The sequence below is a fragment of the Mercenaria mercenaria genome, chromosome 3, assembly GCF_021730395.1.
Source record: "Mercenaria mercenaria strain notata chromosome 3, MADL_Memer_1, whole genome shotgun sequence".
NCBI classification, from domain to species: Eukaryota; Metazoa; Mollusca; class Bivalvia; order Venerida; family Veneridae; genus Mercenaria; species Mercenaria mercenaria.
The window spans coordinates 325,683-340,315 of NC_069363.1; the positions used below are offsets into that span (position 1 = coordinate 325,683).

At 34.2% G+C, this 14,633-nt stretch overlaps 2 protein-coding genes across 4 annotated transcripts in view; both read right to left on the reverse strand.

Moving 5' to 3' along the window:
• Positions 1-14,633, reverse strand: part of LOC123525085 (uncharacterized) — a 111,914-nt gene that overhangs the window by 89,576 nt on the left and 7,705 nt on the right. The window lies entirely within an intron of this gene.
• Positions 2,329-5,830, reverse strand: LOC123525103 (uncharacterized protein KIAA1958-like). The gene is made up of 4 exons (XM_045303856.2): positions 4,636-5,830; positions 3,707-3,964; positions 3,085-3,231; positions 2,329-2,547 (listed from the first exon to the last, which is right to left on the reverse strand). Exons 1-4 carry the CDS (start codon positions 4,985-4,987, stop codon positions 2,330-2,332), a joined length of 975 nt encoding a protein of 324 aa, XP_045159791.1. The 5' UTR covers positions 4,988-5,830; the 3' UTR covers position 2,329.

A 14,633-nucleotide genomic window follows, 5' to 3' on the forward strand; every position in this document is an offset into this window, starting at 1 on the left:
CACCAAACTTGCTGAAAATGTTTGCGGGCATTACATCTCGGCCAATTTCGATAATCAGCCAAATTGTATCAGCCACTCTTTGATTATAGTCCTTGAATTACTCGAAAAACGGGGAATTTAGCCTTGTCCTCTCTTTTAAGTCGAACAGTTTTCATCCGATCTTCACCAAACTTGCTGACAATGTTTGTGGGCATAATATCTCAGCCAATTATTATTACCACCCAAATCACCAAATGGCTGTTGTATGGAGGTTGCACCATATACTTTTTTTAAAGATGATACGCAAAAATAAAAAACAAAACATTCAATGAATTACGTATATTACGTATGAAGTGAAATATATATAGAATAAAAAGGTTATTTAAGGCCTACCATTGTTCTGTATAATATGTATTTGCACTCATACCAAGCTGGGAAAAACTAGAAAAGGCAGGAATACAATATTCAATGAAACATTTTTAATTTAAAGTACTATTATAGTAAGATAGAATAGATATAGAATAAAAAGGTTATTTAACATTGTACTGTACAATACGAGATATATTTGGACTTGTACCCAGCTGAGAAAATCATATTGAACTCGCCTAGCGGCTCGTCCAATTTGATTTTCTCAGCTGGGTACTCGTATAAATATATCTCCGTATTGTACAGAACAATGTTAAATAACCTAATAGTATTTTAATTTAGCAGAGTGGTGAAAGAAGTTCCAGTAATTGTTTTCATGAATACAGGACTAGGAATGAAACTCCTTTTTACATGATGAAGGAACCATTATGTTCTACTAATCAATTAGTTGAAAATTAAATGCAGTGCTAATGTCACTGATACTGATATGAGCAAGTAGCTCCATACTGCACATATATCATATTTCCTGCCCTAATAACGTGAGAAAAAAATTGATCCGAGCAAATGTGTTCAAAGAAAAACATTAAACATAAGTCCACTGTGAAACATACATGTATTTGGTAAATGTGTGCTTTGTTGAATGACAAAATTGAAAATGCTTGAGTAGAGCAGTTTTAAAGATTTAGCACTCTAAAAATATTTTAGAAGTACATACATGATCTATTATGGCTCCCATGTAAGATATCCATCTTTGATTTTTAAGAAACTATATTATGTGTGACATAAGACCTGTTCAGCTCAATTTTGTTGTAAAATATTGTTTGTTGCTATGGAAATATCAGTTTGATGATTAAACACTATGCGAACAATAATGATAATAAAAAAAATAATAATGAAAACACGAAAAACAAATACTAATATAAATACTAATTGTGCGATAGATAACACCTCCAGTAAAGCTTCCGTAAACAATAGTAATAATATTTGCCCTTATATTAATGTTATTAATCAACTGATTTCATATTGGCCTTGTTATTTGTCCGAGGGTGGTCGTATTGGCCAAAGGCCAATATGAAATCAATTGATTAATGATAATTTTATTATTCAACTTTACAATATTGGCTAAAAAAGAAGAATATCATTATACCTGTAACAATAATAATTTTATTTGTTTTTAACTAAGTGTAACAAAATATCAGTAGGAGACTAAAAAGTCTTCATTACATCAACTGGAACAATATTTAATGTATCAACTGGAACAACATTTAATGTATCAACTGGAACAATATTTAATATATCAACTGAAACAATATTTAATGTATCAACTGAAACAATGTTTAATGTTCTGTCTGAAAAAGTGAAACTATTGAAACTCCTTGCTTTGTCTATAGTCAATATCTGCAGTTTAAACTTTTTTCCAACTATTTACTCTCTTTTCTATCATCATAATGCCTTTATTTAGAATTACAATATTTATATATGTTCAATCTTTTTCCAGAGGGTAAGATCATTGCTCCTGAGAATTTTCAGAAGAACAACACTGTTTCCTTTTACCGGAGAAAATATTAATATTAAATGTTCCGCCAGATATGGTTGCACCACACATAAACGCATATGGATTTGAACTTCTCTTATTGCAGTAATTCATTTCATTGTTCATAGAATTCATTTGTACCTGGTCATGGTTCTCCTTTTCAGAAGAGAGATTTAACACTTCATTTGTTGTGGTTACTTCTTTACTAGGTTGTGGAAGCATCACAGTTGGAATAATATCCGACGTTTCCTCTTGCTGATTCATGGATGGAACAGAATATTCATTAACGGTTTGAACATTATTCCAACCGGCCAATTTAGCAACTTCAGTTGGTGCCCGGCCGGCCTGAATAAGTGTTGCTGCAAATGTTTTTCTAGTAGAGTGATTTACCTTCCTTCCTTCTATGTTGCCTCTTTCTGCCAGTACATTCATTATTTGTCCTAGTTTTGTTTAACCGACAGCTTGATGGGAGTACCAAATTTGCCCTGATGGGGATTTTAAAAGTTGAAGATAAAATCTGGAGTCTGGATTTAATAAATCTGATGGTCTATGACTGGTATATGTCTTGTACATTTTGACTGGACAATTTTCGTCTTCTGTCGCGAACGCTTTTGGGGTGACTTTTCTATATGCGCCTCTTTGACCACTTGTTGTCTTGGTTGAACGCTCTGTTAAAATAAGATAAGGAAATTATTACACAACTACTTATATGAAATTCTAGTCAAAATGCGATTACGCTTAAGTCAAATTTTGAGAAACAATTCTATGAAACTCATTTCTAATGTCATGTAATAAAACACATATTGAATGGTTTGCTTGCCAAAAGTAACTATTTGCGAACCTTCAAAACTTGGGCAATAGTTTTGACTATTGACCGGCAAGAAATTCAATAAGTGTGTAATATTACACAACTTGTTTTATAAATCACTTGTCCATAATTTGTGCTTTTCACTGTCAATAGTTCAACGCTATATAGTGAAAACTTGAAAGAAAAATAAGAAAAAATATGTTTTTATTTATGTATGGAAGCACTAGATGAATAACTAGCCAGCCAATAGTCAAAACTACTGGTTGATATGCTTTGGCGTATTTGATTATTGTAGCGGTTAAGTACTATCATTTAAAGTGGGAGTAATTACTTCATCTCTTCGAAAAATTTTAATATACACTAAAAATCAATATGGAATTTTAGAACAAGTAAATACCAATAAATTCGAGGTACTCTCTGCCACTACTGGTTACTTTTAGTTCAATGTCTCCCCAGAGCAGATTGGTATGGTCCTGACGCCCACGAAGACCAAAAAAGACACCATTGTTTATCCATACTGTACGAAGGAGACTCTTTGGTGTAGCTGTAACATAAACATATTTTTGAGACTGATTAATACAACATTATAATTCTTTAAAATCATGCATATGCTATAAATGACATTTTATAAAAATCATGCATATGCTATGAATGACATTTTATAACATGTTTTGCAGTAAACAACTAAAAATAAAACTTGATATACATTTAATTTTTCATAAATAATAGTATCATGTTTTATTTGGTCAAACTCATTAAATATACATAAATATTGTGAAGAAGATTGATTTGGTTTCACTCAAGAATTCTAATTGTTTTAGCGAAGAGCTGAATCAATCATGAAAACATTGCCTCTACTCTATGATCACTCACTGAAAAATATTTTTAAACAAATGTCCTCTAATGCTATATAAAACCAATCGTAACATAAGTTGATGCTATAATTTAAATTTTAAAACAGTCCAGCCTCTATTCATTGAAATGACATATATTGTTACTTAAAAATATTGTTTACATACCATTTCCAAGAATGTTCTGCTTATGTAGCATTTCTATCTCCTCAGCGGTTAATGGATCAGCACGGAGTTTTTTGTTTCCCTTCCCCTGTGATTTAAGACTCTTTCTCTTCGGCTCGAGGACACGATTAGAATGACTAAAACCCTCATCTCTTTTTATGCTGAACTTAACCTTGTTCTCTTTCAAATGTCTGTCAAGGCTATTCTGAATCGCACTTATTGTGTCGGGCTCATACTCTGAGCCGTCACGTTTACGTACAGCTGAAAAAAGCATGAATGATAAATGTATAAAAGAATATTTCCATGTTTCCGTGTAGGATAAAATGGTTTTTTATCTTAATTATAAAATGTGGTTCTCACAAGTAGAATCCTTTATATTTTAACAAGGTGTACGGCACATCTAACAGCTGTTTCATCCAACAGCCAACGCAATAGCATATCCTGTATTAGTCTAAATAACGAGACCTCGGTTAGACCGACCAGTCAAAAAATATAACGATATTCAATTCTTGAGTACACTTACTTGGACTAACCATGTATCAATCATAAAAAGAAAAGGATGGTCTAATTCATCTGGCATGGTCGCACCAGAGGTGTAGTGCTACAAATGCTCTTTACATTTTTGTAGGTAAACTATGTATGAGCTGCGCCATGAGAAAACCAACATAGTACGTTTGCAACCAGCATGGATCCAGACCAGCCTGCGCTGATCCATGCTGTTCGCTAACGATTTGTCCAATTGCAATAGGTTTTGAAAGCGAACAGTATGGATCCTGAACAGTCAGACTGCACGAATGCAAACGCACAATGTTCATAATGTTGGTTTTCTCATGGCGCGGCTCATATATATTCTTCTATATTTTTTTACAGATTAAGTTAAATATTTTAGTGTAAAACAGTTACATGATTCTGAATTCAAAACAAAAACCTACCCAAATAGAATCTAGCCAACAAACTGTCAAGTTCTTCCATCGGGATGGTTTCCACAGGCCTAAGTTCTCCAACACTTTGAGCCCAGTCGCTAAATATTTTCAAATCACTTTTTGTTTGGTATGATGTGTTTTTATTTTTATTTTCTTCAATAAAACTGTCCGTGTCACCATCTTCAACAGTCGCAAAACGCTGTTTGTTTACATCTGTCATTTGCACATCGCCATCGACGAGCTCGATTTCACGCTTACTTTCTAAAATGTCCAAGTCTTCCTGTTCTGCTAATGATTTTAGATCTAAAAGATCATCTGCTAACATCCGTAGAACTTCCTCGCCCTTACTTATCTTATCCATTTTTACGTTTAGTTCTTTTTTTACTATCTTTTCAGTCGTCTGCTTTTGACAGCAGTCTCTCGTAAGAATTAAAGTTGTGATAAAAACGATTTAGGTTAGAGACCGCTATATCATTAGGCGCGGTCATAGATGCACACCGAGAGCCAAAATTTTATGCGTTCGTTATCATTGTTATTACTATTGTTGATTGTTTGATTTACAAAAATGGCGGCGTTTAAAAATCCAACGAAAGTAACTTTTCCGTATTGGCCCTCTTTTTGAACCAACCAGAATGCGTGAATTCCATATTGGCCCTGCTTTGTCGTACTGGTCCTGCTTTTCTCGTATTGGCCAAGTTATGCTTTGTATTAGCTCTACCTGTTTCATATCATGTGCGCAATTGATCTTATAAAGTGCGTAATATTGTAAAGTTGAATAATAATGAGTAATACATAGGGTTTAAAAAACTGCACTTCATATCAATAACTCAAACGTGTCGATTTCGCCAATTTAGAAAAAAAACAACATCAAAACAACTGTTTAATAAAAGTTTAAATTCCATTCAGTCTCTATGTTCGTTGTAATAGGTGCATTACTTGTCCACGTTTTAATTGTATTTTGACAAAGTGCTTCACCGAAAATAAGAGAATATTCAAATAGATATTCAAACGGATACTTCTCAAAACTCCACAAACATAGCCTTTGTACTTACATGGAATGCCAGTATTTGTGGAAAGTAATAGGTTGCAAAAAATTAACAACTTCTTAAACTTTGTACTGATAAGTGATGCATTATCATTTCTCTTTATATACTCTATATGAATCACTATTTTGCCTCATTCACTGTGCATATAATTCGTATAATTTTATCTTGTATCCGCACTACATCTCCATAAACATTATTTAACTAAAACGTAGTATTAACACGATGACAGGTCCCTATATTGATGCATTTACTTCAAAAACAATATCAATCACGCATGCTCACAGCCAGAATAGATTTTGAAGCGAAAACGACCTCTTTGTGTCTTGTAATTTTTTAACATTTTGCTGTCTGCTTGTGTTTGTTAGGTAAATTATTTACATGTTGTGATCAAACATGATCGTTCCTCATGTCTCATTTTCTCATTCCTGATTTGATTTAATAGGTTGAAAAAAATTATATTGTAATGAACTGTATGCGCAGACCCACACTGTCTTTTGAAGTGAAACCATGAAATCTTCCTCTCTTTTAAATTAATACATACAAATCATACAATTACGTAAAGGGTGAAAGTCTGGTGGCCAGAGTGACTTTTTTGGCGAAAGGACTTATGACGAAAAGTCGACGTGTTTTTCTCGTAGAAAGGGAATCATAACCTGCATATTGGACATTTTTTGAATTCCCTAAGTACATCTTAGAGAAAGAGCATTTGCGAAAGATAGTTGATTGGAACTTGAATGCATCTATTGAAAAGTTTCCAGTAGTGAAAAGCTAAAAGGTAAGTTTTACTGTGTTCAGCAGGAACCGTAAGAATAACAAAAGGGACATGATAACCTAGGATCGCTCACCTGAGTACCTACAGTCACTAGAGTGTTAACTGGCTTTCCTTTGATTTGACCGGGTGACCTAGTTTTTGACACTACATGACCCAGATTCAAACATGGCATAGAGGTCAATAAGATAAACATTCTGATTAAGATTCATAAATATAGGATTATAAATGCAGCCTATACTGTGTTAAGCAAGCTTTTCAAGTGATTTGAGCACGTGACCTAGTTTTTGACCATACATGACCCAAAGTCAAACATGATCACTCTTTATGAAGATAGGGTCATAAATGTGGCCTCTAACTGTTAACAAGTGTTCCTTTGACTTTAGTGGATGACCAAGTTTTTGACCCACATAGCTCAGTTTCAAACATGTCCTAGGGATTACCAAGATAAATATTCTGACAGAGTTTCATGAACATTGGGTCAGAAATGAGGCCTCTGCAGTGTTAACAAGCTTTTCATTTGATTTGAACGGGTGACCTATTTTTTTATCCGAAATAACCCATATTTTAACTTATAATAGTTGACCTAGTTTTAGCCCCACATGACCCAGATTCTAACTGGATCTAGAGGTTATCGGGACAAACATTCTGACCAATTCTCATGAGATTCAAACTTAAAATGAATGAGGTCTCTAGAATGTTAACAAGATTTTACTTTGATTTAACCCAGTGACCTAGTTTATGACCCCAAAATGACCTAGTTTCCATCTTAACTTGAAGATCATAAACATAAACATTCTGATTCAATTTCATGAAGATATTTTCATAAATGTTGCCTCTAGAGTGTTAACAAGCCTTTCTTTTGATTTGACCGGGTGACCCAACTTTTTATCCAAAATAAGTCATATTTTAACCTGAAATTGAGGTCATCAAGACTAAAATTCTGACCAATTCTCATGAGTTTTAAACTTAAAATTAATGTGGTCCCTAGTGTGTTAACAGTATTTTATTTGATCTGTCTTTGTGACCTAGTTTTTTAGCCCAAATAACCAAGTTTTAAAACTGGCCTAAAAGTTATCAAGATTAACGTTCTGACCAAGTTTCACGAAAATAGGATTATAAATGTAGTCTTTTAGAGTGTTAACAAATCTGTCCTTTGATATGACCATGTGTCCTAGTTTTTAAACACATATGACCAATCTTCGAACTTGACATAGAAGTCACCATGACAAACATTCTGACGAAGTTTGATAAAGATTATGTCACAATTGTGGCCTCTAGAGTGTTAACAAGGCAGATGTTGACGCACGACGGACGACGGACGAAGACGGACAATGACAGGTCTTAATAGCTCACCTTGAGCACTACGTGCTCAGGTGAGCTAATTAACAGCTTATAGACTTAGACAGAAGCAGCATTTATCCGAATCTACCGTGACGTTTGATCGAGTTACAAAAAAAAAGAAACAAAACGAAAGGCCTTTTTGTAAAATATGGGCAGGCCTTTTGACAACGAACTGTGGAACGCCTCGCGGTACAAATTTTAGATTATACGAAATGAACATATAGAAAAGTGTAAAAATCACGTGATTTATGTATTACAAAACACGTGTTGAAAATCATTAGAACTCATATTAAAAGTATTAACGTGACAAAAGTGTTGTGAGTAATAAAATTATTTTGAGACCATTTCTCATATACACCGAACCGAGACCTAATCTGAACCAATGAAGTGTCTTTTCCGTTTCGGAATCAGTTAGGACTTTCACATACATGCGCCTACTTTTAACCTGAATTTCTGAAAAAAAAATGTCTTAATCGACTAACTTGCGGCAAGCGTTACTGTGCTAGAACAGTATCAACATATAATCTTATAAAATAATCTAAGTTTTAAAAGACAAGTTCAAATACTAGGTCCTGTAGATCTGATTTTTTTTTTTTTTTTGATAATTTGTCTGGCCTTTTCACTTTCAGTATTTTTATACCTATAATACATTTTATTGAATGTTGATATTTTGAAAAAAAAATTACATTTCTTACTTAATACATTTCACAAAATTGACGTTTTTCCTGCCCACTCCTAATGTAAATAAAAGCATCGCATTTGCATTAGAACTTCGAAACCGAATGAAAGTATCCAGTTCACGTATCGTCCAATAACTCTGACTTGTTTTGACAATATTATTTACCATTTTTTTAACAAAATACCAAATATAAAAAAATATCTATCGTTTTAATTATTTAGGTTTAACGTGTTTTTAAACAGGATTTGAATTATGTAATAGTGGGCAGTTAACATAACCAGTGTTCTTTGAATTTGTGCCAGTACAAACCTGTCCTCCGCAAGTAACTGCTCCCTTTCCGACATGATTCAGATGTGGGGGAAGAATTATTTCAAACACAATGTTTTTATCAGATCGTCACGGAGAAAATACACCTCGCCCGGGGATCGAACTCACGACCCTGTTATACACTATCCTGCGCTCTTCTTTCTGAGCTAAACAGGCTGACAAAATTGAAAATTAATATTTCAATAGCCCATTCATGCATTTGATTGAAGCTTCACATAGTATTTGAGATTATGTTGTTAGTTTATTTATCAAGTTCCGGATCTCTGTCTTTTATTTTGAAAACAGTATTTGCCCTTGGTACGTAAGAAAATAGAGCAAGTTGTTGATTTCTTAAAATACTCTGAAACGAGTCAATTATTTCAATGAATGTTCATTGTAAAACAATTGTAATGGTCACGATTTACAGAGTCCAATAATTCTGACCTTTCTTTTGACAAAATAATTTGTCTTTTGGCTTTTGACAATGTTTTTTTCCAGTGTTATTACGATTAACTTGATTCATCTTCGAACAATTTGAAATCATTATGCAATAATACCAACCTCAAGTCAAGTTCGGTATGAACTTTCCGCTTTATTTTGACTTGACAAAATACTTTCCCCTTTCGGACTTTGAAAATTAGTATTTGCAAAATTATTGTTTTTCTTAAATAGCTCTGAAATGTCCTGGAATGCTTCTTCTTTGAAAAAGGCCTGAAAAATGTTCTTGCAATGTGAGATCATAATTCAATAAAACACTGCTATAGTCAGGTTCGATATGAGATCTTTTACTTTTTGTACAAATTATTCCCTCCTTTTAGCATCTCAATGTGGTCAATGCCAAAGTTATTGTTTTCTTGAAATAGACCCGAAACCAGTTATAGTTTCACTATTAGAACTTAATAAAAACTTACGGGTCATACAGGAAGATGATATAAATTCTCCCATACTTCTGACTTACTGTTTTTTACAAAAATTATTAAACATCACGTATTATTAAACATGTCTCTAAGACTTTTTAACATTTTTATATTCACACTCTGTCATTTAAGACTATATAGCTATTTGCCTCATACTTTTTCGCATACTCCATAGTCGGCTGACTCATGATTACGCTGACACGCATATATTATTTTTGAAATAGAAACAAAGGTTTGCTTTAACGATTGTATTGGATGAGTTTAAGTGATGAATCATTTAAAAATGACAAATATCTAACTAAGTTTATTGCTTCCCAATTCTAACCGGGAAACATAAACTGTGAAACGATCAATAGGTGTAGGAACCTCAGCAGAGGCACATTTTATTTATCATAAATATTAATCTAAATAGCTATTTCATTAATAAAAAGTGGCATAGTTTTCTTAAAAAAACCGTCTGATCACTTTTTTTAACATTCAAGATATAGGTTTTACTTTCTTCAGGAATAAGAATGACTTTTTCTGTGAACATAAAAAATGGAGCATTTTAAAGACTTCCATTTTACTGTTTACTGAAATAAGTAATTATAGTCTGTCCCACCTAATTTTGGACCTCAACTTTGGGCTGATATGAAGAAATGAAACGGAATCAAAGAACATAAAACACGTTTTTGTGAATAAAAAAAGTCACCCTCGAGAATTTCAAGGATTTTTGAAACAATCGTCTGGTTTTCCCGTGGGACTAAATTTCAGTTTCTCTATGGGAATTCGCTGTTGTTTATTTCTGGTCGCCATTGCCAAATATTCTCTATTTTGGAGGTTTTCGGGAAAGTTCACGTGTTATTCCGTGGGGACGTTTCACACTTATTTTTCACACTTAGCTATTTTTCCTCCCGCAAGAAACAGAATGGGTTTGAAATAGAATTTACAATTTAGTAAACAAATGAAATTTTGAAAAATGTAAAAATGAAAAATAGAAAAAGAACTTACTTTGCACGAAAGAATCCGGCCATTTAGTAATGTAGCTCTATTCAGTTATAAATTCCTTTAATCATTATTCCATTTATCCTTAAATCCTTCCAAACGATGTCCAGTTAAATGCACAGTTTTCAAAGTCAGAAGTTTTACACTGGAAATCCATCATCCGAAAATTGATCCAGTCAATCTGCGGCAGTCTTTCGAAGAATTTCAGGCAAATAACTGAACTATGCATTTGAAACAATATCTTTAATCACAGTATTTTCCAAATGCATAATCCAGGAAGAACCTGTATGATACAAAGACGTCAGCTGCTTCAGCCTCATTAGAATATAGCCTTCTACACATTTAAGCAGCTCACCATGACACAATAAGTTTTAAACGCTAAATTCCAATTATGTCATACAATATATGACGTCACTAAATATCTCGAGCGATCAATTGCATAGGCGGCAATGTCGGCTCTCTTACGCATAGCTACTCCAACACTAACTAATTAAGTATATATTGAAGCTAACTGAGACCCAAATTTAAAGAGGATAAAGCAAATTAACTGTAGACTGTGCCAGTCTGGCTACATGGATAAAATTTAAATCAAAAGCGGGAATGATTCAGATTGCTTTAAGTTTAAGCCCAGACCTAAATCTTAGAAAAATAGTTAATTTGTTTCCTTTAACATATCGATATGTACAGCTACTTTAAAAGAAAACGTGTAAAAAGGGATTTTTCTATCACCGACAAAAACAAACAACCTTGACGTTACCGGTTACGAAGGTGCACAGGCCAGGATCCAGGGCCGGGATGAGGGGGCCCGTGCCCCCTCCAGTTTGCTGAGAAGTGACCTATAGGCCTACTCATATTACTCATCAAAGATGCTCCCTACTATTTTGGTAAAGGAATACTTTTTTCTCAAAATATGCACCTAGAAACGCACCAGAGGCCACCATTTCATACCTGTATTTCAAAATTTTCAAGGGGGAGATCTCCCTGACCCCGCCCCCCCCCCCCACCCACACACACATCAAGAGAGGTTAAGGGGTAACCCCTTCATTATTAGATCTATATTAGACCAAAAACTGCACCGGAAGCAACCATTTTATGCCTGTATTTCAAAGATAAATGCACCAGAGGACACCATTTCATACCCATTTAGAAAGAAAATAGAAATAAATATTTAAAGGGGGTATGTGTGCGAACAGGGTCATAATGTATTCAGATTAAAAACCATCCTAGATAATGTAGATTCCTATGAAAAAGTCAACAAGATGAATCTGGCCATTGAATTACTGGATAGGCGTATTAGTAGTTGTTAACAGAGAATTATCAGCATGTAAATTGTCGAATAATGGTATGGAACACAACTTCACACATTTATATATTGATAACTTAACTGAAATGGAATTCATTTGGCATAACTGTTGCAAATTTTTTGATACCGAAAATGAAAGTAACTGACGCGCTTGAACATGTTTCTTTTATCTAGCTGAAGAACAAAATACCCCTTCAAAAGGTCATATGAGCCGCGCCATGAGAAAACCAACATGGTGCATTTCCGACCAGCATCCGCGCAATCTGGTCAGGATCCATGTTGCTCGCTAACGGTTTCTAATTGCAGTAGGCAGTTGACCAGATTGCCTGGATGCTGATCGCAAATGCACTATGCTGGATTTCTCATGGCGCGGCTCATATTTTTATTTTGTCTATAGGTCTACCATGCCTATCAATAGCACAAAAATGTTTAACATGCCACTTTGGATTTCACTGAACGGCCGAGCATGAGAAATAAAGACGCAAGGATGGAATTGAAAAACTGGTATTATGTTATTATAAATAATGAAGGCAATTATTAATTTGTTTCACGTAGTCCCGTATATAGGAGGTTGTCTCAAATTGAAATATGTATATTTTAAATCATTAATTGCATTGAGGAATAATGTTTTACCTTGATCGAACGGTCATAAAAACACGGGTGGTAAACGCGCTATCCAATTCCCACTGGGAATACGCTAAAATGGGTTGCGCGACATCCGGTGCTGGTGTTGCGCATCAATATATACAAAATCGAGGTAGGTGGGTTTTCGTTTTTGTAAATAATGACACATTTACGAGTGTTTAGAAAAAAAGCAAAATGCTATTCGACACAAAAATGAATAAAGATCATATGTGTGAAATACCAACTTATTAATTTAGGAGTCAGCTCTGTTATCACGGAACTCTACTGGCTCGAAGTGTCAAAAAACATGAAATCATGAAAAAAGCAAATTTTCTATATTTTGTCCCTTCTTTATAGAAATGTGACGCTTCTAATGATCAGACATGTGTAAAACAGTCATGAATATTACATACACTTGAATGAAATGTTGCTTTTTGGGGAAAGATTCGCAAAACATAATCGGGAATGGGGTTGCGCCCCGGGAATGGAGTTGCGCGTATACATTATATACATTATGGTGTACATGAGCAACTCCATTCCCGATGCGCAACCCCATTCCCTATGATTCTTTGTCAATTATGTCCCCGTAAGCAGGGACTGAAGCAAAAGATACTGATATTCGTTACTTTATAACAGTTGAGTTATCATAAAAAGCATCAGATGCCCTCAGCTTAGGCACATGAGGTCATAAACCATTTTTTTTTTTTTTTTGATTTCATACTTTTTTCACGCTTCGTGTCGCCTGAGTTTTTGTGATAATAGAGCCGAATCATAAATTACAAACCATACATATTTTACACATATAATGTATTATCATATTTGTGTCGAATTGCATTTTGCTTTTTTCGAGAAAATTTATTCTTGTCTCATACTAAGCAATGTCATAACTTCATATACCTCAATTTCGTCTTTTTGTACGCGCAACACCAGCACCGGACGTTGCGCAACCCATTTTAAGCGTATTCCCAGCGGGAATTGGATTGCGCGTTTACCAACCGTGAAAAAATAGTGAGCACAAGTCAGTACACAAACATGTATTCATGCTATTTAAAAGCAACCTTTTAACAGACGGTTATCATCCGAACCTTTGATACGAAACCAATAATGAAAATGAGTTAAATGGGTTGCGCGCATCTCCGCTGTCCCCACCTCTATTACGATATCTATGGCTGAAAAAAATGATACGCACTTGACTTGAGACATGTATTTATCATGTTTATTTTACGTCGATGCTAACGAGTAGGTACAAACACATTTTCAGAAAAAAAAGCTGAAAACCTGAAAAGGAAATAACTTTAACTTGAAGTAAAATGTTAATTCAGGGTCTTCCGTACAAGAAAATACTACAAGTTTTGGACAGAGTTTGTTTTAATTTTCCATGTCTGTTATTCAACAATAAATGACGTCGCTAACTGTGAGCAACCCCCCAAATGACGTTTGTATGGACGCCGCCATCTTGAAATGGACGTCGCGTCATTTTACAATGCAAGTCTGTGGGGGAAAACATAAAATCTTGATTTTTAACTTCATTTTACATTTTTTTCAAAAAAAAAAAAGAAAAAGGTGCCTAGAGATATTAACCGCCTGGTATTAACGATGTCATTTTTGACAATTTTATGTATAGTATGAATAAATTATCGGAGGTCCAGTATTAGGTGGGACAGACTATAGTTCTTCATTTTTTACTTCTGAATATGTGTTTCGCAGTGGTAAGTTGTTATTCAAAGTTTCATCACATTACTATGGTCCATTGAGAAATTACGCAGGAACAAAATCTTCAAAAAATGTCCTAGGTGTTTTAGCGTGAATTGTATCTGAAATCATGGTTTCAGCTTTATATTACTTTGTAACCACCTTCTGTATTAAAAAAGAGGTTTACTTTATGCTAAAGTGTAGTGTGTTGGTTACTGATTTAGCATATTTTAAGAAAATATTAATGAATAATTATTCTTCATGGCTACTTAGAAATGGAAAGGTTTTAAGTCTTATTTTCCTCCAAACATGGAAAATGGCTACTTTTCCACATGCAGCATCG